At 36.6% G+C, this 25,187-nt stretch overlaps 1 protein-coding gene across 1 annotated transcript; it reads right to left on the bottom strand.

Moving 5' to 3' along the window:
* Positions 1 to 418: 418 nt before the first annotated feature.
* On the bottom strand, positions 419 to 10,763 carry LOC112800995 (disease resistance protein Roq1). The gene is made up of 5 exons (XM_025843474.3): positions 10,063 to 10,763; positions 5,092 to 6,184; positions 4,467 to 4,754; positions 3,446 to 4,374; positions 419 to 1,290 (listed from the first exon to the last, which is right to left on the bottom strand). The coding sequence occupies exons 1-4, from the start codon at positions 10,542 to 10,544 to the stop codon at positions 4,225 to 4,227; spliced, it is 2,013 nt and encodes a 670-aa protein (XP_025699259.1). The 5' UTR covers positions 10,545 to 10,763; the 3' UTR covers positions 419 to 1,290; positions 3,446 to 4,224.
* Between the last annotated feature and the right edge of the window lie 14,424 nt (positions 10,764 to 25,187).

Raw genomic sequence — 25,187 nt, 5'->3', positions numbered from 1 at the left:
TTACTTTGAGAGGAGCACCACTCAGTTACAACCTTCTCCCCACCGAAGATTTCAAGCAATCAAGGTTTGAAATCTATGATGCACAAGCACCTACACGGACACAAGACACCACACAACACGGAACACTTCAACACGTAAATTTTAAAATTTTACATGATACGAAAACATTCATATATATAAAATATAAAGTATTTTTTAAATAAATCGTAATGACATTTTAATATTTTATTGATATTAGAATATAAATTAAAATTTTAATTATTTTTAATGTCTTATTTTAATTATATCAAGTATTTAAAATATTTTTTATTTTAATAAATAATAATATATACTATATCTATATTTATTTTAAGAATACATGTTAAGAATAAGACTGGACACGCTGACATATGATGGTATTTAGGTGTGTTCAGGCGTGTTCAGAAAAAAAATTATTTTTTATTAAGACACAATAGATACGCGTGTCGAACGAGTGTCGGTGAATGTCGTGTCCGAAATGTTTCCGACACGCGGACACATGCAACTCAACGAAGTGTCCGTCCTTCATAGTTTAGTTTGGAATAACGGGAACTTTAATTCCCCTGAATTTTCTTGATTTGTTTACTTTCAAATTAAACACATGACAAACCCTTAGAAAGCTCCTAGAAACATTCACGGAGATTTGTTTCCATCCGTTGCATCTTCGCTGCTGATATCTGATTCTTGGAGACCACTGGATTCCCCAGAATTAGAGCCGTCGTCATCACTCTCATTTTCCAAATCAGGCAAGACCTTAGATTTAAAATCTTCGTTACATAATACATCATACCCGCATTCCTTCATCTTTAGCTGCCCCCCTTGCACATCAAAACGCAACCTACTATTTTCGCTAAAAGCTGGCTTCCGATGTTTGCTAAAAGGCTTTGATTCGCTTATGTTGTCATACTGCCTATGATGTAGCTGAATGTAAATGTATTTGTCCGTCATTATCATTGTTACAAGGCAGCAACTATAATGTGTCCTTGCAGCATCAGAAGAGAGATATAAGGAGGGACCAGCTTCGGGATGGGATGATTCAAAGCTCCAACTGAATTTCAAAGTTGGAAATGATGTTGAAGATTCCAGAGGCTCAAAAGCAATGAATACAATTATTCCCCACCATTCATTCCCACCAAGTTCATTAGGGATATCCGCTATGATTGATGCACTTGATTCAAGTTTTGACAACCTTGGACCCATTGGAAAGAGTATCTCATTGCCAAACTTTGGAGGAATTTCAAAGTACGTGATGGGGTAACTATGATCCCTGACCTGTTACAACCAAATATTTTTGTAAGAGTACGGTAATTGTATGAAGAATATACATCCATAAATATTTTTATGCTACAAAATACATATTTATGTATTTATGCAGCATGTGTGTTGACATGGTACATTCAAAAAAAGCTAGCATGTTACATCAGTTTCCCAAACTGAGATATATTGGGAAGCCTAAAACTTGGAAGGCTTAAAACCAGTGAACAAAACCTACCTTAAAAGACAATAAGTCTTTCTTATATATTTCTTGCTAAATTGATGTGGAACTTTTTCCTAATCCAAATTATGCGTCGAGAAAATATTAACCAATAAATTAAATGAGAAATCACAACAGCAAGTCGGAAGCCACACCTTAACCGAAAACATTAACATAATGAAGTTATAGGTCATCCATACTACATGCTCCTCATTTAATCCATCTTTTGATTGAAGGATTTATGAATTAAACAGTAATGTTGAAACATTGTGATTCTGAATCCCAAATTTTCACAATCTATAATTTCTGAAAAATATTGCAGCATATACTACCTATTTTTGAGGACTTTTTTAAATAAATATTTTAAATGCTTTATTTATGGATATATGCGTTTTGGAGGTAATTATGAATTTCATCCTATTATTACCTCCTTTAACGAGTTAAGTAAATACATATCTCGTTTACATTAACGTACACGAGATAAGACACAATTTCGATGGACCAATCACAGATGCAAGAAAGATACATTGAGAAATTTTCTGTGTAAGATACAATTTACACTTTAAAACAAGATATATGCAAAATAACCTTGCTTTCAGTGTGAACATGATATAAAACAACAAAAGTTTTTCATCTATATAAAGAGGTGCAATTAGTAGCTTCCCTCGCACAAATTTCACTCACTCTTCCCAACGTTTTTAATAAGCTTCTTAAGAATGGCGGCTAGTGCATATGTTTTTGTTTGTGTGTATCCTAATTCTCACATTAGGGACAATGTGGAAGGGGTTGATGTTCTCCGCACGTGTAGCTGAACGTGCCATAATCTCAAAAACTCAACTCTCGCAAGAAGAACGCTTGAAAAGGCTCTAGAAGTGGACAAAATAACCAAAATGAAAGAAATTGGGTGCTGCCAACGAGTAGTATATATAGGCACCCTACAACACTTATCCTATTTATAATGTAAATGAGATAAATATGGCTATATCTCGTATACCTGGGAAACAAGAGATTGTTTACATGTATTATCACGAGTGCACAAGAACTGAACATGAGCTGAGCCGACCAAGCTCAAGCTGTACTCATGAAAATTGAGTTTGGTTCACTAAGAATCGAGTCTATCTGTAAAGCTCAAACTCGACTCACCAAAAGCTCACAAGTTGAGTCGAGCTCACAAGCCAGCTCAAATAACATTAATATAATCTATAATTATATATAAATAAATTAATAATTTAAATATAAGAAAAATTATCAATTGTATATGTTGTCTATCTATCAATTATATTTATATCCTCTATCATAATTATATGTAAAAATTGTGTATGTAAAATTATATGTTATTAATATAAATTAAAAGTACAAATTCATAATATATTATTAATATAAATAATTATAATAAGCAATATATCGAGCTAGCTCACGAGCCAATGAGTTGAGCTTACCAGAAATTAAGCTCGACTTATTTAATATATGAGGTTAAATCCGGGCTCAAACTTAGCTCACAAACTCATAAGGTCAACTTATTGAGTTGCTAGCCAGTCGAGTTTGAGCTGGCTCACAAGTCAGCTTGACTCATTTCCACCCACCCTAGAGACACGTAAACTCATTGTATCTTATCTCATTTATAGTGTAAACGAGATGTATTTACTCAATCATGCTACATATAGCTTTTTTGATACTTAACTCGGTTACCATGTAAATACTCCCAAAATGCATATATTTGTACATAAAGCATTTAGAAAAAAATTCCTATTTGTATCGAGTATAGGACTATATAGTGATATCTCGGCTGACTCAGCATAAAAAAAATCCCATAGGTATAAACATTGTCTAATAACTTTTTGCACTTGTTATCTTTCTAATTTATTTTCTCTGTGATGAAAATTAAATAGCATAAAAGTAACTACCAAGAAGAAGAGATACCATATAAATGTATAATTGACAAAGAGAACAAACCTGACATAAGAGCTCGTCATTATTTGACTTGAATTGCTCCCAAAACTTCCATAGATCTAAGAATAAACCAGCTTCCACAACAGAGTCTGACAGACGTGGAAGCACAGATCGATCAACAAAGTCTTTGCAACCTTCTGCTTCAAGAATACGTAGGTTAGGAAGCATAGCAACACTTTTAGGTACCACGAGATCTGTATTGCCACTTAAAATTAAAGTCTCCAACGATGATAGTTCGCCAAGATTTTCGGGAATTAATCCATGATCGAGATTGCAATTGCCTAAATCAAAAATATTTAGCGAGGAGAGCCCAGCGAAAGAAGGAGGTAAGGTTAAGCGTAAGAGATCTGGTTCTTTGCTAAACCCAAACTCAAAAGACAATGCTAACACGCAGGTGTTGGATACTGGTCCACTGCATCCATGGAAAGAAAGCCTCTTGAGGTTTTCCAATTCAAACAGGCATGGATTCATCACTCTTACGGAAGTTTCGCTTAGATCAAGATCCTCTAAAGCCTTGTTTTGATTTATATTATGCGGCACCTTGCAAACCTTTGAGCATCCAGACAAGTTGAGCTGTTTGAGTGATTTCAAATTACTAATGCTATCTGGGATGCAAAGAAGATTTGAGCACTTCATCAAATTCAACACGGACAAACTTCCCATACTCTCTCCAAAATCAGGAAGTGTCTTCATATTTGTGCAGCCACAGAGAAAGAGCCTCTTCAATGAACACATTTCCAATTTATTTGGTAATGTTTCAAGCTTTGTACAACCTATCAGGCTCAACATTGCAAGATTCTGAGGTGAAGTTCAACCAGCGATACACAACCATCAAGGAAGAGCTCTTCAAGTAATGGAACTTCAGAAATATCCGGAGTCTGAATCAGATCCTTGGAATAACTCAAGTCAATAACTTTCAGTCCCTCGAACACCTAAACACATTAAATAATATCATTGAATTAATTTGAAAAATTATTATGCTAATATATAAATGTTGTGGAAGCTCGTCGTTCAGGATCCTTACCTGACTTCCATTCCATGGTTTTTCTAGCTTGCTATTGTTCATCTGCAAGTGAACAAGTCGGCGTAGTTCTATGTCAAGCGGTAGAGCTTTCAAAGGACATTCTGTCCAAATAAGAACCTTTAGAGACCTAGGAAGACATTTGAAACCATGCGAGAGGTGCAAATCACATAATACGATGAGAAGTCTAAGGTTGCGCATCTTAGAGAACGCTTCCGGGTGCCAATTTGCAGCTTTACTGTATGACTCGAATTGCTGCTTCAAAACCATGCCTTCAATGTTCTCAGTTCCCTGATATAAAAATGGTCAGCATCACATAAGCACGGCAAGACACAAGGAATCCAGAAAAATCTTTGATTTGTGTTTTTATTTTCTGTTTTCATTTTCAATTTTTTCTATATTTAGGATTCTCTTAAAGAAAAAGTTAAAAGCCAGTAAATGAAATAAAAGAAAAAATTAAAAGCCAGTAAATGAAATCAGAAAAACGTGATTTTATTGTTTTCTTCATTTTCACTTTTTTCTTCATAAATCCTAAGTAAAGACAGAAAATGTAAAACAAAAAAGCCAAGTGTGTGTGTGGAGAGAGAGAGAGAGAGAGAGAGAGAGAGAGAGAGAGAATGACACTTACCGTATTTTCTTCCAATACTTGATCAATATCATCTAGAGAGCTCAACCGACTGCGTTTTCCAGGATCCTTTTCAGATTCTTGAAAAACTATTTGTTTACCCATATCTTCAAGCAAATCATGCATCCCTAGAACTCCTTTGTTGCAGGTAATCAATGATTTTCCTATCAGCTCACTTATTCCTTTTGTCGGATTTAGGCCACAATTTGTCAATATTTTTGTCACTTTATCTCTGTACCACCCCCTAAAAAAGCATGCAATATCAAGAAATATGGTCTTGTACCCTTCTTTCAGCATATCATAACTTATCCTGAGTAAGTTCATTATTCCACCATCTGGATCTTTTCTTATTTCATCTAAAGCATCTTCCCATTCATCAATGCTTCTTCTACGAAGATTAGATCCTAGCACTTTAAGTGCCAAGGGAAGGCCTCCAGTATAGCTCACAAACCTTTTCGACAACTCCAAGTACTCTTCTTTTGGTAGCTCTCCTTTGAAAGCTTCTTGATGAAAGAGCTGAAGGGATTCATCAGTGTTCAAGACTTCCATCTCATAGATTTTAAACACACCATGTGAACTAAGCAGGTTCTTGTCCCGAGTTGTAACAACTATTCTGCTTCCCGGACCAAACCATTCCTTGTTTCCTACCAAATTCTCTAGCTGTTCTATAGTTCTCACATCATCTAGGACAATAAGAATCCTTTTTTTGTACAGAAGGTTTCTGATGTTGTCCCTTCCTTGGACTAAAGTTTCAATTACTCTGCTCCTTAGTTTCAGATGTGAAAGAAGTTGATTTTGTAAGTTAACTAGATCTCCTTCCTTTGAAACATCTCCAACTCGGAGAATGCAATAATCTTCAAATTCTCTTCTGATTCTTTTACAGACAACAGAGGCAAGAGTTGTTTTCCCTAACCCGCCCATGCCCCAAATTCCAAGAAAGAGAACATCTCCTTTCGGCTCTAGGCTTAAACATGAACGCACATCGTTTACTTTTGATTCAATTGCAACGAGATCATCATCATCCTTTGTTGGCAACTGAGGTTCTACTTTAGTCCATACTTCTTCAGCAATTTCATCAATGAGTTGCGATTCATATCTACATTTAATAAGTTGAAAAAATATCATATCAAACTCCACAATAATTAATTAAATTAATTCTCTTAATATAATAACAATTTTAAAATACACAAAATAAGACTATAATTTATTGTTCATAATGCATTTTTTATTTTGTTAAAAAACTCAATATATGTAATTACCATAAAGGAATATATTAGTTAAAAATAAAAGGGTAAAATATATTTTTTGTCCTTTAAAGTTTCTCGAAAGTTTTAAGAGTAAAACCCCTTTTCGGTCGGGGTATTCAAATCCAAACCGATCTAAATTAAACTACTCATCCAATCCAAACCAAACCGAAAACCGATTAAAACGGCACTAAGTTGAATTTGATTGGATTCTATTTTTTGCAAACCGCTGGGTCATATCGGATTTCGGATCTACTTTTCATAACCGATCTAATACAATCCAAACCGCACAATATGCTATAATATTATTATTTTATTATTATATTTACAATTATACTTATATCATATTCAATTTGTTGTATATTTTTAAATGATTCATGTATTATTATTATTTAATAAATATTTTATGTTCAAAATGTGATTTATTTATTTATTTTAACTAACCTATAATTTTATTTCTATTGTTATGTTATTGTTGGTTTTTAAAATATTGTTGACACTTGTTATATCATTGTTGGTTATTTAAAATTTGATGTTGAGACTTGTTATATATATTTAATTTTTTGAATTTACAAAACAGCAAATCCAATTCAATCCAAACCACTTGAAATTGGATCGGATCGGATTTAAAAAATAAAATAAAATCATTCAATCCAAACCGCACCACAAATAAAATTAGTATTCGAATCGGATGAGTTTTTGACTCAAAACCGATCCAAACTGCACCACGAACACCTCTACTTTTCGGCCCCTATCCATTTTCATTTTAGACAACACGTACCCTATAAATTGGAAAATGACAAATTGACCCCTATTCTTCGTTTCAGTTAGACACATGAGCCCCTTTGTCAAATTCTCCGGCAAGTCTTGACAAAACTTGATGACATGTCACGTTGGGCTCTATGACGTGGCATCACTTAGCTTACGTGAACTATAACCATTCAACTAATGGACACGAAGTATAGTGGTCAGCTTGTCATTTTCCAATGGATAGGATACGGGTTGTCTAAAATAAAAAATAGATAGGGGCCGGAAAAGAATTTTACTCAAGTTTTAAAATTATTCCTAACATTTGGAATAAGTTTCAATCCTACCTCTCTTGTAAGTTTTATAAGAGTCAACTGTTAGAGCAAAATTATTTTATCAATTTTACCTCCTATCTATATAACTATTAACAACCATCACCACCATCATCTCTATAACCATGGTGTACTGATCTTCGCTTGATCTTAAAAGAGGCAAATACAGTGGCGGATATTGATGAGCGGATAATTTATACGCTTTTTGGCATTGTTTTTAGTGTGTTTTTAGTATGATCTAGTTAGTTTTTAGTATATTTTTATTAGTTTTTAGTTAAAATTCACCTTTCTGGACTTTACTATGAGTTTGTGTGTTTTTCTGTGATTTCAGGTATTTTCTGGCTGAAATTGAGGGTCCTGAGCAAAAATCTGATTCAGAGACTGAAAAGGACTACAGATGCTGTTGGATTCTGACCTCCCTGCACTCGAAGTGGATTTTCTGGAGCTACAGAAGCCCAATTGGCGCGCTCTCAACGGCGTTGGAAAGTAGACATCCTGGGCTTTCCAGCAATGTATAATAGTCCATACTTTACCCGAGATTTGATGGCCCAAACCGGCATTGCAAATCAGCCTCAGAATTTCCAGCGTTTAACGCTGGAACTGGCATAAAAATTGGAGTTAAACGCCCAAACTGGCATGAAAGCTGGCGTTTAACTCCAGAAAAGGTCTCTACACATGAAAGCTTCAATGCTCAACCAAGCACACACTAAGTGGACCCAGAAGTGGATTTTTACGTCATTTACTCATTTCTGTATACCCTAGGTTACTAGTTCACTATTAATAGGATCTTTTGACATTGTATCTGTACCTCATGACACTTTACACGTTTCTTTATGTACTTTCCACGGCATGAGTCTCTAAACCCCATGGTTGGGGGTGAGGAGCTCTGCTGTGTCTTGATGGATTAATGCAATTACTACTGTTTCTTATTCAATCATGCTTGCTTCCATTCTAAGATATTACTTGTTCTTAAACCGGATGAATGTGATGATCCGTGACAATCATCATCATTCTCAACTATGAACGTGTGCCTGACAACCACCTCCGTTCTACCTTAGATTAAGTAGATATCTCTTGGATTCTTTAATCAGAATCTTCGTGGTATAAGCTAGAACTGATGGCGGCATTCAAGAGAACTCGGAAGGTCTAAACCTTGTCTGTGGTATTCTGAGTAGGATTCAATGATTGAATGACTGTGACGAGCTTCAAACTCCTGAAGGCGGAGCGTTAGTAACAGACGCAAAAGAATCACTGGATTTTATTCCGGCCTGATTGAGAACCGACAGATGGATAGCCGTGCCGTGACAGGGTGCGTTGAACATTTCCACTGAGAGGATGGGAGGTAGCCACTGACAACGGTGAAACCCTTGCATACAGCTTGCCATGGAAGGAACCTTGCGTGTTTGAAGAAGAAGACAGTAGGAAAGCAGAGATTCAGAAGATGGAGCATCTCCAAAACCTCAACCTATTCTCTATCACTGCAAAACAAGTACTTATTTCATGTCCTTTTACTTTTCACAATCAATCCTGATAATTTCTGATATCCTGACTAAGATTTACAAGATAACCATAGCTTGCTTCAAGCCGATAATCTCCGTGGGATCGACCCTTACTCACGTAAGGTATTACTTGGACGACCCAGTGCACTTGCTGGTTAGTTGTGCGGGGTTGCAAAAGTGTGATTGCAATTTCGTGCACCAGATATCATGACAAAGATAGCTTTAAGGCCTTATTCTCAACACGTGGAACTTCCGGTATCTTGAAAGAAGTTTGAGAGTAGTATTCGGCAAGACTGCCTGTCTTAACCGTCTCTTAGGACTTTGTTTTTCTTTTCCTTTCGGTTGTGTTCTATTTTAAGTCAAAAAAAAAAAAACAACCATCATCACCATCTATCATCTCCTTCTAATCACGGTTACCATCACCTTCCTCATCCCTAAAACCATATCTGTTAGTTCAAAATTATTTTACCAATTTTATCCCCCTATTAATATAACAACCAGAACCACCGTCATCATCTTCTTCTAATCACCATTACTATCATCCAACACGCACCCTTGCTCACGCACACACGAGACAGAATACAGAATAGAAACGGCTTCTTCTTCTTCTTCTTCTAATCACGGTTACCATCACCTTCCTCATCCCTAAAACCATATCTGTTAGTTCAAAATTATTTTACCAATTTTATCCCCCTATTAATATAACAACCAGAACCACCGTCATCATCTTCTTCTAATCACCATTACTATCATCCAACACGCACCCTTGCTCACGCACACACGAGACAGAATACGCACACACGAGACAGAATACAGAACAGAAACGGTAGGCCTAAAATTGAAACTTATTCCAAATGTCAAGGTCAAAATTGAATCAAATTAAATCGTAAGGGAATTTTTGAAAAACTTCGGAAACAACAAAAACTATACCTTATCCAAAATAACATAATAATCATGATGAGACTAAGAGAGGTGAGCGTAATTAGAAATAAAAGGATGAGAATATAACAAAGATATGCATTAACAAGTCAAACTATGGTTGCCTAACAATATTAAATTGATAATATTCCCTAAACAAATAAATTCAATTAAGAGATAATGAGTTCCCCTTAAAATGCGAGAAATCTGAAAAAGAAGAAAGAAATAAGTTACCGATCTTGAGAGGTGCAGCCACTTAAGTTGGCAACGAATGTCAAAGCATCTCTCCACTGCTGAACCTTGTCTTTTTGTGCTCTATACCTTTCTTCGTGTTTCTCAAAAGCTTCTGCAAACTTTCCCTTTTGGTATCGTACATCGGAGGGATCCACATCATAGAAGACCGGAACAATCATCCCAAATCTTCCTTTTGTTTCAACGATCTTTTTGAGCTCATCTAAACACCATCCTGAGTTTGCATAATTTGGGGATAACACAACAACTGCGCAGAGAGAATCCTCAATCGCATGAAGCAGCTGTTGAGAGATAAATTCACCTGTTCGAAGCTCTTCATTGTCTCTGAAAGTATCAATGCTTCTCTTCTGCAAGGCTGTGTATAAGTGGTCAGTGAAACCTAGGCGGGTGTCTTCTCCTCTAAAACTCAAGAAGATATGATACTTCCATTTCGATCTTCCTGAGGAACCACCATTCAGTGCCATTGAAAGGCTCAGCAACTTATTGCGGGTGGGAAGGAGAGTGATAAGGATCCTAGTGGAATAGGGTAGATGGTTTTTTCATATAGTGTTATTATTTGTAAAACTCAAAAGAGTGCTTCCTTTTTACTTTCCCAATTCCATTACACGAGCTCTTTTTCCGAACTAATTTGGATACTCTAAATTTTAAATTTTATTATAGGAAATAAAATTTGATTTCTCATCCTTAAATAGTTCCTTAAGATAAGAGTTTAACGACTTTAATCCGATTCTTCCTTTGCATGGAAATTTTGTTGAAAAAGTACATTTTATTTTAGAGAAAGTATTAAGAATTAATACTAATTGTGTACAATGTGAACAATAAATTAAAAAATAAAATAAAATTACAATTAAAAATGGGATGATTAATTAATTATTTAATTTTAAATTTTAAAATTTAAAAAATTAGGATTAGTATTTAAACTTATTCACACTACGTATGGTTATTTCTAATCTTACCGTAACCTCTAATACACGTTCAAAATTCACCGTCATCTTCTCCAATCCTCGCGTCACTGAATTCCTCGCAAGCCATACCGATGTCGCCGCATCCTCCCACGACACCGTCCTCACCTCCGCTGGTTAGCCGATGCACCTCGCCCTCCGACGCTCAGCCTAACGTTGCTGCTGCTTTTTTGCACACCTCTCTTCCGAACCGGCTTCGCTTTCTCCCATTCCTTCAAACCTCTTCTCACCGATGATACTATCATGCTCTTTTTCTTCTTCGGATACAAGCATGGTTAGTGTTCCGAGGGTTACTTGAAACTGAAGGTCGATTTCGGACGAGATCTTCTATGCTGGTTGGTGCTGCTGTGCCCGACCTAGAAAGTTGGAGATGCTGCTGATCCTTCGTTACCGGAAGGTGGTAGTACCTGCAAGAGACTCTGATGCTTAAGTTAGCACGTGCTTTAGGTAGGTTTTTGTGTAGAATCAGAGTGTGAGTTATACTTGGGTGCTCCAGTGTATTTATAGTAGTGTGGAGTGACCTTTCTGGAGATAAGTTAGTTATCTTATCTTATATTTGAGCGAAGTCACCTTATCTTTCAGACCAGCCGCCTGCGCCCTTTTGTTTGGGCCTACTTGGGCATTTATGGTGATTTAGCCGACCTCTTTAAGAAGAGGTTGGTTGCGAGCCAACCTTTACGAGAGGTCGGTCGCTCTGACATCGTCCAACCAGGGTAATACAGCTCGGTCCATGGTATGAACAGTGCCCTTGTTTGAGTTCGGACCTTTCTATGAGAGCTTCGATCTCTTTGGAAAAGTCGTGCTCAAGCATCTTGGTTCAATCCGTTCTTCCGTTTTGCAAGTTTTTTAAATGAGAAGCGTTTTGTTTTTCAGCTCTTTTATTGTCGCGTTCGTTCCTCGAGGGGGTTACTTCCTTGGAAACATGCACGCGCTTTTAATGCTACTTGATGGTGCTTTTACTTCGCCGTTTCTTTTCCCCTCTTCTCAATTTGAATTTTAACCCTTTTCTTCTTCCTTTGCTTACTTCATTTCTAAAAAAGAATTTACTTTTGCCCCAAGCTTTTTCTTCTTTCTCTGGAGTTTTCTCCTCTTAGACCGTTCGTGTATTTCGCTTGCTCGGTGGAGAAAAGCTTCCTTTCTCCTTGCCCCCTAACCCAAGATTGCCTCTTTTGGAGTTTCTCCTTTTGGTAGCAGCTGTGTCTTGCGGCTTCGTGCATTTCGTCTTTCTGCTTTCTTCTTTTTCAGGTTTGTTCTTTCATCCTGAACTTAATAATTTCCAATTCTATTTTACCTCCGATGATGAGTGTTGCATGTGTTGTTTTTTTCTGCACTAAGGTTTTGAATTTTATTGAGTTCCTCAAAAGATAAAAAAGACGAAGCTTTCTTTGGTGATCATTGTATGTGTTTGAAAGTCGCAATATTTTTACTTCTCCATTATTGACACTTGGATTTGTACTTTTCTTCTGTTTTGAGAGAATTAGGTTTTACTCCTTTTTCTTTGCTCTGTAATACTGTTGCTCTGTAATGTTGCCTCCAAAGGATGCCCCTATATTTCTGGCATTTGATCTCTTTTGTGTGAATCCTGGGGTATCCTTTTGCTTGCTAAAGTTTGTTGCTTGTTTGGTTGTTTCCTGCTTGCTGTTTCTGTCCGAGTTATTTGTTAGTGACTTTTTATTTTCTTTCCTTGTAGGGATAATTGGCTAGTTAACATAGGTGGCCATGTTGACAGGTTTTAACAGGAAAAGGGCATTTATGAAGGAGTAAGACGAGGGTCGCTGCACAAGTCAAACAGGATAATGTCGACCCAAATGAAACTGTAGCTAGCCGCTTTGTCGACGAAGCCTATAATTGGAACTGCTCAAAGCGAGAATGTAATTTCGTGGCCTGATGTAGGCAGTTCTCATTACCATGTGCTTGTAAACCATTTTTTATGCAGTTCATGTTGCAAGAGTTGTGCCATTTGTTTGTTCATTTTTTTGGATTTATAACAGTTGATTTATGTCATCATTTCACAGGTCTTGGAGTTTCTAGAATCACTGAAAAAAAGGACATAACTCCATCTGTCACATAAAGGTTGGCTCCTGCATGGGTATATTGTTGTTAAATAGGCCTAATTATAACTCCTTTCAATTTGTGCGATGACGTAGACTGGTTTTACTTGTAGCATACTATGTTTGTTAAACAATTTGAGGTTCTGTCCTTAGAGAGCTAGCTGTTGTGCGCCATTGAGAGTCAATAACGGTTGCAGAAGTATTTTTTATTGTCATTCGGGCTAGTATGTTATTTTATTGTGTGGACCTTATTCATAGTGCTTCATTTAGTAGTACTTTCATTATACATTATCTTTTCGGAACGATTGATTGGGATTAGGGACGGATCCAAGATTGCAAGTAATGGCCTTGGCCTGTTCAAAATTTTAAAGAAGTATATGTATCAGATATGTGACTGATAAAATAACAAATATTTAGTGCTTTTACATGTAATTATTCTTAATAATGTGATCGGTTTAAACTTTAATTATTTCTTTTACTGGTATTGTTACTTAATCAATTTTATATCATACACTTTAGTCTTTATATGTAATTATTCTTAATCAATCCAATTTTAGAACGAAAAACTTAAACCATCTAATTTTAATCTCTAACAATAAACTACAAACCCTAATTTCTTAATCATGAAACTTAAACTAACTATCCAATCCTGAGCTCTAAATCATCTAACTCTAAATTCTAAACAATATATTTCTAAATTCTAAATTCTAAAGTTTTCTACACTAAAACCTGAATCCTAAAGCATCTTACACTAAACCCTAAATCAAATAACAATAAATTTGAATAACTAAACCATTTTATCCACAAGTTTAAAAATAATGAAACAACAAAAAAAAAATTAAATGGCTTTTAATACAATTTTAATATGTTAGACTTTATTTAAATATTATGAATACAAAGTACATAATTATTTTTTAAAATTTTTTTTATAAGGCTTATTTTTGAAAGGATTCGTTTTTATAACAATATTTATCATTTCATAATTTTAGAACGAATTAAACATAAAAAGAAAGAATAAAAAAATAGCAAGAAAATTTACCTAAATGAATCATGAAGGAATGATATTATATCATATTCAATAATAGATAATACTCTACTTAATCTCTATATTAACTAATTCAATGTATAAAAGTGACAACATTCATTTTAAGGATAAATCATATAAATAAACTGAATGAGTTTCAAATTTACATGAATGTTTCAATTACATATGATTCGAATTAGTAGATGTATTAGTAAATTGAATTTATTGGAATCAATTTACTATGAAAAAACAAAGCCAATAGCTTCGATTTAATAGGAGCAACTTCTATGGAGATAAATCGAAATTATAATAATTGAACCACACTCAAGGTAAATCAAATTCATGGGTTTAGATTTAATGGTTTTGACAAAAATTTACAATAAATTTATATAACCACTTTGCATTTTGGACATTTATATAAATTTAAAATACATTCAGTTTGTTCATGTGATTTACCCTCATTTTAATCTTTTCGGTCATACATACACACACACAATATATATATATATATATATATATATATATATATATATATATATATATATATATATATATATATATATGAATCATTCTAAATTAGCATCTATCTAACATATTCTTTTTGTGATCGTTTTTACATCAATAAATTATTTATTGTCAACCATAAATATAACTTGTTAAATAACATGATGCCATCTAGTAAAATACTCATGAAAAAAATATACATATTTCATTTTTTAGTAAAAATTATAAATTATATTTTAAAATTCCAACAACTATATTAACTAAATATATTCAAAATTTTTACCAAGGTTTTACGAAAATAATTCTAATTAAACACTAAATTCTATCATTGATTTACAATCGTTACAATACAAAAATTTTATCACGTACCAAAAATATTATCATCAAAATAAACTCTAAACGAACCAAAATTAAATTCTAAATGCTAAAGCATTTTATTCTTGTACACTATTATAATTTTTTTATAACGTAAATTATTTATCCTACTACAAAAATTAACCATATAACTAATGATTAATTTACCTACTACAAAAATTAACCATATAACTAATAATAAAATCATAACTAATGAATGATTATAGTCTAAAATATTATTAAGAATAAGATTATTGAGATAGAATAAAAATAACATGTGAAAAGACTAAACTAATATTTTTAAGAACACAAAAATACATCTTTTATGACAAAAAAGTGTCTACTTTTCATAAAAAAAAATCAATCCACACCTACGTCTACACAAAAAAAATAAATTAAGACCCAAACAAAAAAAAAATTCAAATAACCCCAAATCTATAAGATATTATATTTATTATTTTCGTTTTTCATAAAAAAATTCAATTAAAACCCAAATCCAAGAAAAAAATGGCTTGACCCAAAAACTTAAATCCATTAAAGAAAAAAAAAAAATAAAAACCAGCCCATCGTTATCATTCATAATTAATAACTAATCAACTTTACATCATTAAATATTGGTGAAATTAATCCACTGTAGTGGAGTCCACATTCTACACCAAGATCAGCTTTTGTCTTCCACTATAGCTTTAATTGCACTCTCTCTCTCTCTCTAGACACTTATTCTACTTGAAAAATGACAACAAATTTCTACACATATAGAAAGAATCTCTCTTCTACATGGTAAAATTTATCTTGTAATAATTTGTCTCAACGCAATACAAAACACACTGATGGCACTAATAATTTAACTAAATCAAAAATTAATTCCAATAAAATACTTTTAAGAGTTTTAACTATATAAAGTTCTAAATTACCATTATCAAAATTCAGAACCTCCTATCAGAGCCGCCAACAAAACCACCACGACCAAATAGAACCTGCAGAACCGCCATAGGCTCAACATGCACAACACCAGGAATAATAGACATACTTAATCCATGAAGCATATCGATGGCCTGCTTATTGGCCTCCATGCTATCGACATTAATGGCAGAAACTTCTAGAACAAAATCCATCTCTCTCTCTCTCCCCACTTCTTACAGTTTGAACAAGATTTCACAAATCGGACCTTTCTGGATCCTCTTCTTCAAGTGCTTTGAGAACCCTGTGATCTTGTGGAAAAGAATGAAGAGGGAAGGAAGGAAGAAGAAAGAAAGAAAAAGGGAAAAGAAAAATTAGGATTTGGGGAAGAAAAGATATGATATTTGGCTGATCTGAATAAGCTATGCGGCGCAGGCGACGCGGACACGTGGGGCACGCGGTCGCGCGGTTGGCGCGATTTCTAAGTGACGCGGACGTGTGGGTCACGCGTTCGCGTGATATGAATTGTGCTATTGGCACAAGAGCAGCCTCGCGTTCGCGCAACTTTCTGTTTCAAACTCATTTAGCCAAAATTTAGGGTGACGCGTTTGCATGGGTGACGCGATCGCGTGAAAGGCCATTTTTTTAAAAACGACGTGGACGCGTCGGGCATGCGTTCGCGTGGTAGGACTTGTACTTCTAGCATGGTTCCAGCCCCATTCCAGCCTAACATTGTGCCATACACCCCTTTTTACGTCGATTTTTTTGGGGCATGCGTTCGTGTGGTTGACGCGGACGCGTGGGAGGCCATTTTTCCACATGACGCAGACGCGTCAGCGACGCGGTCGCGTGGGCGTATTTGTGCCAAAGGAACGCCTCTAGCCACGCTTTTGCACGACTTTCTGTAAAATTCTCTTCTCTTCCCAAGGCACATATGACGCCAACGCGTCGGCGACGCTATCGCGTCACATGCCATTTTTTGACATGATAAACAATAATAAAAAAGATCAATTAAAAATAACAATAGTTCTTGTATTAATAAACTCTAAAAATAATCCAATTGTAACTCTGGACAAATTAAGGATATGAAAGAGTAATTAAAAAGTAAAAAAATAAACTAGAATGACAAAGTCTTGGCGGAGGTAACAACTCTTCTCAATATCCAAATTCAAAAATGAATAAAATTCTAAGAACTATGAATGTGTAGAGAGAAAACCTAGAGGAGGAGTAAAATCCGATCTAAAAACTAAAAACTATCCTTATCATAATCTCTCCCGAGTCTCTGCATGTTCCCCGACTTTAGTCTGTGTTTCTGGGCCAAAAACTTGGTCAAAACGCAGCCCAAAATCGCCCCCAGCAATTTCTGTAAATTCTGCAGATCGCGCATGTCACGCGCAAGCGTCGTCCATGCGATCGCGTCATCCAAAATTTTTCCTCGCCATGCGTACGTGTCATCCACGCGTTCGCGTCATCCGTACAGATTTCAATCCACGCGTTCACGTCAGGCACGCAAACGCGTCACTGCGATTTCTCCATTTCGCACGGTCGCATGAGCCATGCATCCACGTCGGTGTTCGCTGGTCATCTCCTTGATTTCTTGTGTTCCTTCCATTTTTGCAAGCTTCCTTTCCATCCTCTAAGCCATTCTTGTCCTATGAAACCTGAAACACTTAACACATGGATCACGGCATCGAATGGTATAAAAGAGAATTAAAATACACAATAAAAAGATCTCTACAAAGCAAGTTTTCAACCATAGAACAACTTTGGGAAAGAATTGTAATATCATGCTAATCACATGAATAAGTGGGTAAAGACTTGATAAAACCAATCAATTAAACAGAATATAAATCATAAAATAATGGTTTATCAGTCCATTCGAAGGCGATTCCTTTCTTCATTAGGTTGAAGAATGGGATGGCCCTCTCTGCCGAGGCCCCGAGGAACTGGGATAAAGCTGTAAGTTTCCCGGTGAGTCGCTGCACATCTTTGACGCACCCTGGGCTTGTCATTTTGAGGACGGCCTCGCACTTGTCTGGATTGGCCTCCACTCTCTTTGCGTTATCATGATGCCTAGGAATTTCCCAGTTTCCATGGAAAATACGCATTTGAGTGGGTTGAGCCTCATATTGAATTTTCTTAGTGCCTTGAAGACTACTTGGAGATCGTCTATAAGGTTGCTTGGTTCTGCTGTTTTCACCAAGATGTCTTCGACGTAAACTTTCACTGTTTTGCTGATGAGGTCGTGAAAGACCTTGCTCACTAGCCTTTGGTAGGTGGCTTGATGAGCGGATAATTTATACGCTTTTTGGCATTGTTCTCAGTATGTTTTTAGTATGTTTTAGTTAGTTTTTTATTATATTTTTATTAGTTTTTAGTTAAAATTCACTTTTCCAGACTTTACTATGAGTTTGTGTGTTTTTCTGTGATTTCAGGTATTTTTTGGCTGAAATTGAGGGACCTGAGCAAAAATCTGATTCAGAGGCTGAAAAGGACTGCAGATGCTGTTGGATTCTGACCTCCCTGCACTCGAAGTGGATTTTCTGGAGCTACAGAAGCCCAATTGGCGCGCTCTTAATTGCGTTGGAAAGTAGACATCCTGGGCTTTCCAGCAATGTTTAATAGTTCATACTTTGCCCGAGATTTGATGGCCCAAACAAGCGTAACAAGTCAGCTCAAGAATTCTGGCGTTAAACGCTGGAACTGGCACAAGAATGGGAGTTAAACGCCCAAACTGGCACAAAAGCTGGCGTTTAACTCCAAGAAAAGTCTCTACACATGAAAGCTTCAATGCTCAGTCCAAGCACACACCAAGTGGGCCCGGAAGTGGATTTTTATGTCATTTACTCATTTCTGTAAACCCTAGGCTACTAGTTCTCTACAAATAGGACCTTTTACTATTGTATTTTCATCTTTGGATCTTTGATCATCTTGAGATCTTTGAATCTTTTGATCACGTTTTGGGGGCTGGCCTCACAACTATGCCTAGACCTTGTTCTTATGTATTTTCAACGGTGGAGTTTCTACACACCATAGATTAAGGTGTGGAGCTCTGCTGTACCTCGAGTATTAATGCAATTACTATTGTTCTTCTATTCAATTCAGCTTGTTCTTGTTCTAAGATATCACTTGTTCCTCAACTTGATGAATGTGATGATCTGTGACACTCATCATCATTCTCACCTATGAACGTGTGCCTGACAACCACCTCCGTTCTACCTTAGATTGAGTGGATATCTCTTGGATCCCTTAATCGGAATCTTCGTGGTATAAGCTAGAATTGATGGCAGCATTCTTGAGAATCTGGAAAGTCTAAACCTTGTATGTGGTATTCCGAGTAGGATTCAAGGATTGAATGACTGTGACGAGCTTCAAACTCACGATAGTGGGGCGTTAGTGACAGACACAAAAGAATCACTGGATTCTATTCCGATATGATCGAGAACCGACAGCTGAATAGCCGTGCTGTGACAGAGCGCGTTGAACATTTTCACTGAGAGGACAGGACTGTAGCCATTGACAACGGTGATGCCCAACATACAGCTTGTCGTGGAAAGGAGTAAGAAGGATTGGATGAAGACAGTAGGAAAGCAGAGAGATGAAAGGGACAAAGCATCTCCATACGCTTATCTGAAATTCTCACCAATGAATTACATAAGTATTTCTATCTTTATTTTATATTTTATTCATAAATCATCCATAACCAATTGAATCTGCCTGACTGAGATTTACAAGATGACCATAGCTTGCTTCATACCAACAATCTCCGTGGGATCGACCCTTACTCGCGTAAGGTTTATTACTTGGACGACCCAGTGCACTTGCTGGTTAGTTGTGCGAAGTTGTGATAAAGAGTTGAGATTGCAATTGAGCGTACCATGTTGATAGCGCCATTGATGATTACAATTTCGTGCACCAAGTTTTTGGCGCCATTGCCGGGGATTGTTTGAGTTTGGACAACTGACGGTTCATCTTGTTGCTTAGATTAGGTATTTTTCTTCAAAGTTCTTAAGAATGAATTCTAGTGTTTCAAGGTGATATTCTTATCATCACCAAAGCTGATTGATTCTCATCAATTTAGCTCTAGAATGCAATGTCCTGCTGAAGCTTGGCTAGCCATGTCTAATTTCTTTAAACTAATGCTTTAGACTAACATTGCATGCCTGGAATTCTCATTAAGAATTTTGATATCCTTATTTTCTTTCAATTTTTGAAAAGGTCCAACAAAAAAAATTTACAAAATCATAAAAACCAAAAATATTTTTATGTTTCTTGTTTAAGTCTAATGTCTAATTTTAAGTTTGGTGTCAATTGCATGTTTCTATTCTTCTTGCATTTTTTTTTGAATTCATTCATGTGTCTTAATTGATCTTCAAGTTGTTCTTGATGATTTCCTTGTTCTGATCTTTAAATTCTCTTGTCCTGAGTATTTTGTTGTTTCTCATATGCATTCTCATTTTGTTAGTGTCAATAGTATACAAACTTCTAAGTTTGGTGTCTTGCATGCATTGTTTATTTGATCTTAGTTTCATTTTTATTCCTTATTATTAAAAATCCAAAAAATTTTTAATTTGTGTCTTTTCAAGTCAATAATACAGAGAATTGAAGATTCAGAACATTCAGCAGAGGAATTACACAGAAAAAGGCTGGGCGTTCAAAACGCCCAGTGAGGAAGGAAAACTGGCGTTTAACGCCCAAAAGGGTAGTGTTTTGGGCGTTAAACGCCAGAATGGATACCATTCTGGGCGTTTAACGCCAGGATGGCACAAGAGGGAAGATTTTGTTTTTTATTCAAATTTTTTTCAAGTTTTCATGAATTTTCAAAATCAAATCTTTTTCAAATCAAATCTTTTCAATCATATATTTTCAAAATCCATTTCTTTCTTTTTCAAAAATACTTGCTAACAATTAATGATTTGATTCAACATTTCAAGTATGTTGCCTTTTCTGTTGAGAAAGGTTTAATGTTTGAATCATATCTTTCCTTGTTAGCCAAGTCATTAATTTTCAAAATCAAATCTTTTTAAATTGTTTTTCTAATCATATCTTCTCAATCACATCTTTTTAAAACCATAACTTTTCAATCATATCTTTTTAATCACATCTTTTTCAAAATAGTTTTCAATCATATCTTTTTGATTTCTAATTTCAAAATCCTTTTCAAAAGTCACTTAATTTCTTTCCCACTATTAGTTTTTGAAAATCATAAATCAAATTTTCAAAATTTCTTTTAATTATTTTAAAATCTTTTACTTTTATTTTCGAAAATTTCTTCCCCTCTTGTCACATCCTTCTATTTATGGACTAACACTCCTCCTCAATGCACAATTCAAACTCCATCTTTCTTGATAAGTTCGAATTCTTCTACCTTTTCCTTCTATTCCTCTGACACCTCAAGGAATCTCTATACTGTGACATAGAGGATTCCATATTTTCTTGTTTTCTTCTCTTTCATATGAGTAGGAGCAAAGACAAAAGCATTCTTGTTGAGGCTGACCCTGAACCTGAAAGGACCTTGAAGCGAAAGCTAAGAGAAGCTAAAGCACAACTCTCTGTAGAGGACCTAACAGAAATCTTCAAAGAAGAAGAACCCATGGCAGCCGAAAATAACAATAATGCCAACAATGCAAGGAAGGTGCTGGGTGACTTTACTGCACCTACTCCCAACTTCTATGGGAGAAGCATCTCTATCCCTGTCATTGGAGCAAACAACTTTGAGCTTAAGCCTCAATTAGTTTCTCTAATGTAACAGAATTGCAAGTTCCATGGACTTCCATTGGAAGATCCTCATCAGTTTTTAGCTGAATTCTTGCAAATCTGTGACACTGTCAAGACTAATGGGGTTGACCCTGAGGTCTACAGACTTATGCTATTCCCTTTTGCTGTAAGAGACAGAGCTAGGATATGGTTGGACTCACAACCTAAAGAAAGCCTGAACTCTTGGAAAAAGCTAGTTAATGCCTTCTTGGCAAAGTTCTTTCCACCTCAAAAATTGAGTAAGCTTAGAGTGGAAGTCCAAACCTTCAGACAGAAGGAAGGTGAATCCCTCTATGAAGCTTGGGGAAGATACAAACAATTAATCAGAAGGTGTCCTTCTGATATGCTTTCTGAATGGAGCGTCATAGGTATCTTCTATGATGGTCTGTTTGAACTGTCCAAGATGTCATTGGATATCTCAGCTGGAGGATCTCTTCATCTGAAGAAGATGCCTACAGAAGCTCAAGAACTCATTGAAATGGTTGCAAATAACCAATTCATGTACACTTCTGAAAGGAATCCTGTGAACAATGGGACGAATCAGAAGAAAGGAGTTCTTGAGATTGATAATCTGAATGCCATATTAGCTCAGAACAAAATATTGACTCAGCAAGTCAATATGATTTCTCAAAGTCTGTCTGGAATGCAAGCTGCACCAGGCAGTACTAAGGACGCTTCATCTAAAGAAGAAGCTTATGATCCTGAGAACCCATCAATGGAAGAGGTGAATTACATGGGAGAACCCTATAGAAACACCTATAATCCTTCATGGAGAAATTATCCAAATTTCTCATGGAAGGATCAACAGAGACCTCAATAAGGTTTCAACAACAATAATGGTGGAAGAAACAGATTTAGAATGGCAAGCCTTTTCCATCATCTTCTCAGCAACAGACAGAGAATTCTAAGCAGAGCCACTCTAACTTAGCGACCATGGTCTCTGATCTAATCAAAACCACTCAAAGTTTTATGACTGAAACAAGGTCCTCCATTAGGAATTTGGAGGCACAAGTGGGACAGCTGAGCAAGAAATTTACTGAACTCCCTCCTAGTACTCTTCCAAGCAATACAGAAGAGAATCCAAAAGGAGAATGCAAGGCCATTAACATGACTCATATGGCCGAACTTGGGGAGGAGGAAGAGGCAGTGATTGCCACTAAGGAAGACCTCAATGGACATCCACTGGCCTCCAATGAGTTCCCTAATGAGAAACCATGGGAATCTGAGGCTCACACTGAGACCATAGAGATTCCATTGGATTTACTTCTGCCATTCATGAGCTCTGATGAGTATTCTTCCTCTGAAGAGGATGAAGATGTCACTGAAGAGCAAGTTGCCAAGTACCTTGGAGCAATTATGAAGCTAAATGACAAGTTATTTGGTAATAAGACTTGGGAAAATGAACCTCCTTTGCTCACCAAAGAACTGGATGACTTGACTAGGCAGAGATTACCTCAAAAGAGACAGGATCCTGAAAAGTTCTCAATACCTTGTACCATAGGCACCATGACCTTTAAAAAGGCTCTGTGTGACTTAGGGTCAAGTATAAACCTCATGCCTCTCTTTGTAATAGAGAAGCTAGGGATCTTTGAGGTACAAGCTGCAAGAATCTCAATAGAGATGGCAGACAACTCTAGAAAACAAGCTTATGGACTTGTAGAGGATGTTCTGGTAAAGATTGAAGACCATTACATCCCTGCTGATTTCATAGTCCTACAGACTGGGAAGTGCATGGATGAATCCATCATCCTTGGCAGACCCTTCCTAGCCACAGCAAAGGCTGTGATTGATGTTGACAGAGGAGAATTGATCATTCAAGTGAATGAAAAATCCCTTGTGTTTAAGGCTCAAGGATATCCCTCTGTTACCATGGAGAGAAAGCATGAAGAGCTTCTCTCAAAACAGAGTCAAACAGAGCCCCACAGTCAAACTCTAAGTTTGGTGTTGGGAGGCCACAACCAACTTCTAAGTTTGGTGTTGAACCCCCACATTCAAACTCTAAGTTTGGTGTTGGGAGGTTCCAACATTGCTCTGAATGTCTGGCTCCATGAGAGCCCACTATCAAGCTACTGACATTAAAGAAGCGCTTGTTGGGAGGCAACCCAATGTTATACTTATCTATTTTCCTTTGTTATTTTATGTTTTCTGTAGGTTGATGATCATGGAAAGTCACAAAATCAATTGAAAAAGCAAAAACAGAATAAAAAATAGAAAGAAAAACAGCACACCCTGGAGGAAAACCTTGCTGGCGTTTAAACGCCAGTAAGGGCAGCAAATGGGCGTTTAACGCCCAGTCTGGCACCATTCTGGGCGTTTAACGCCAGAAAGGGGTACCAGACTGGCGTTAAACGCCAGGAAAGGGCAAGAAGCTGGCGTTAAACGCCAGAAATGGGCACCAGCCCGGCGTTTAACGCCAGAATTGGCATAAAGAGCATTTTTGCTCGCCACTTGGTGCAGGGATGAATTATCCTTGACACCTCAGGATCTGTGGACCCCACAGGATTCCCATCTACCCCACCACTCTCTCTCTTCTTCACCCATTCACCAATCACCTCAACACCTCTTCCCCAAAAACCCCTCACCTATCAAATCCCACTATTCTCTTCACCACTCACATCCACCCTTCATAAAACCCTACCTACCTCACCATTCAAATTCAAACCGCTTTCCCTCCCAAACCCACACATAATGGCCGAACCATACACCCCCTCTCCACTCCTATATAAACCCATCCTCACTCCTTCATTTTCACACAACCTACACACTACTTCTCCCCCTTGGCCAAACCACAAAGCCCCCTCCATCTCCTCTATTTCTTCTTCTTCTACTCTCTTCTTTCTTCATTTGCTCGAGGACGAACAAACCTTCTAAGTTTGGTGTGGTAAAAGCATTATTTTTTGTTTTTCCATAACCATTTATGGCACTTAAGGCCAGAGAAATCTCTAGAAAGAGGAAAGGGAAGGTAAAAGCTTCCATCTCCGAGTCATGGGAGATGGAGAGATTCATCTCAAGGGTGCATCAAGACCATTTCTATGAAGTTGTGGCCATGAAGAAGGTGATCCCCGAGGTCCCTTTCAAACTCAAAAAGAGTGAATATCCGGAGATCTAACATGAGATTCAAAGAAGAGGTTGGGAAGTTCTTACTAACCCCATTTAACAAGTCGGAATCTTAATGGTTCAAGAGTTCTATGCCAATGCATGGATCACCAAGAACCATGATCAAAGTGTGAACCCGAACCCAAAGAATTGGCTTACAATGGTTCGGGGGAAATGCTTAGATTTTAGTCCGGAAAATGTAAGGTTGGCATTCAACTTGCCCATGATGCAAGGAAATGAACACCCTTACACTAGAAGGGTCAACTTTGATCAAAGGTTGGACCAAGTCCTCATAGACATTTGTGAAGAGGGCGCTCAATGGAAGAGAGATTCAAGAGGGAAGCCAGTTCAACTGAGAAGGCATGACCTCAAGCTCGTGGCTAGGGGATGGTTGGAATTTATCCAACGCTCAATCATTTCCACTAGCAACCGGTCCGAAGTTACTATACACCGGGCCAT

Source organism: Arachis hypogaea, chromosome 5 (assembly GCF_003086295.3).
Source record: "Arachis hypogaea cultivar Tifrunner chromosome 5, arahy.Tifrunner.gnm2.J5K5, whole genome shotgun sequence".
Taxonomy (NCBI): domain Eukaryota; kingdom Viridiplantae; phylum Streptophyta; class Magnoliopsida; order Fabales; family Fabaceae; genus Arachis; species Arachis hypogaea.
This window is presented reverse-complemented; position numbering and strand designations above follow the sequence as displayed.

Excerpts from the sequence above, each read along its gene's own strand:
- LOC112800995 (XM_025843474.3), bottom strand. The coding sequence starts at position 10,544 with ATGGCACTGAATGGTGGTTCCTCAGGAAGATCGAAATGGAAGTATCAT. Across the intron at positions 6,185-10,062 it reads GGCTGCACCTCTCAAGATCG|ATATGAATCGCAACTCATTG; the intron begins GTAACTTATTTC and ends TATTAAATGTAG. Across the intron at positions 4,755-5,091 it reads AAGTATTGGAAGAAAATACG|GGAACTGAGAACATTGAAGG; the intron begins GTAAGTGTCATT and ends TTTTTATATCAG.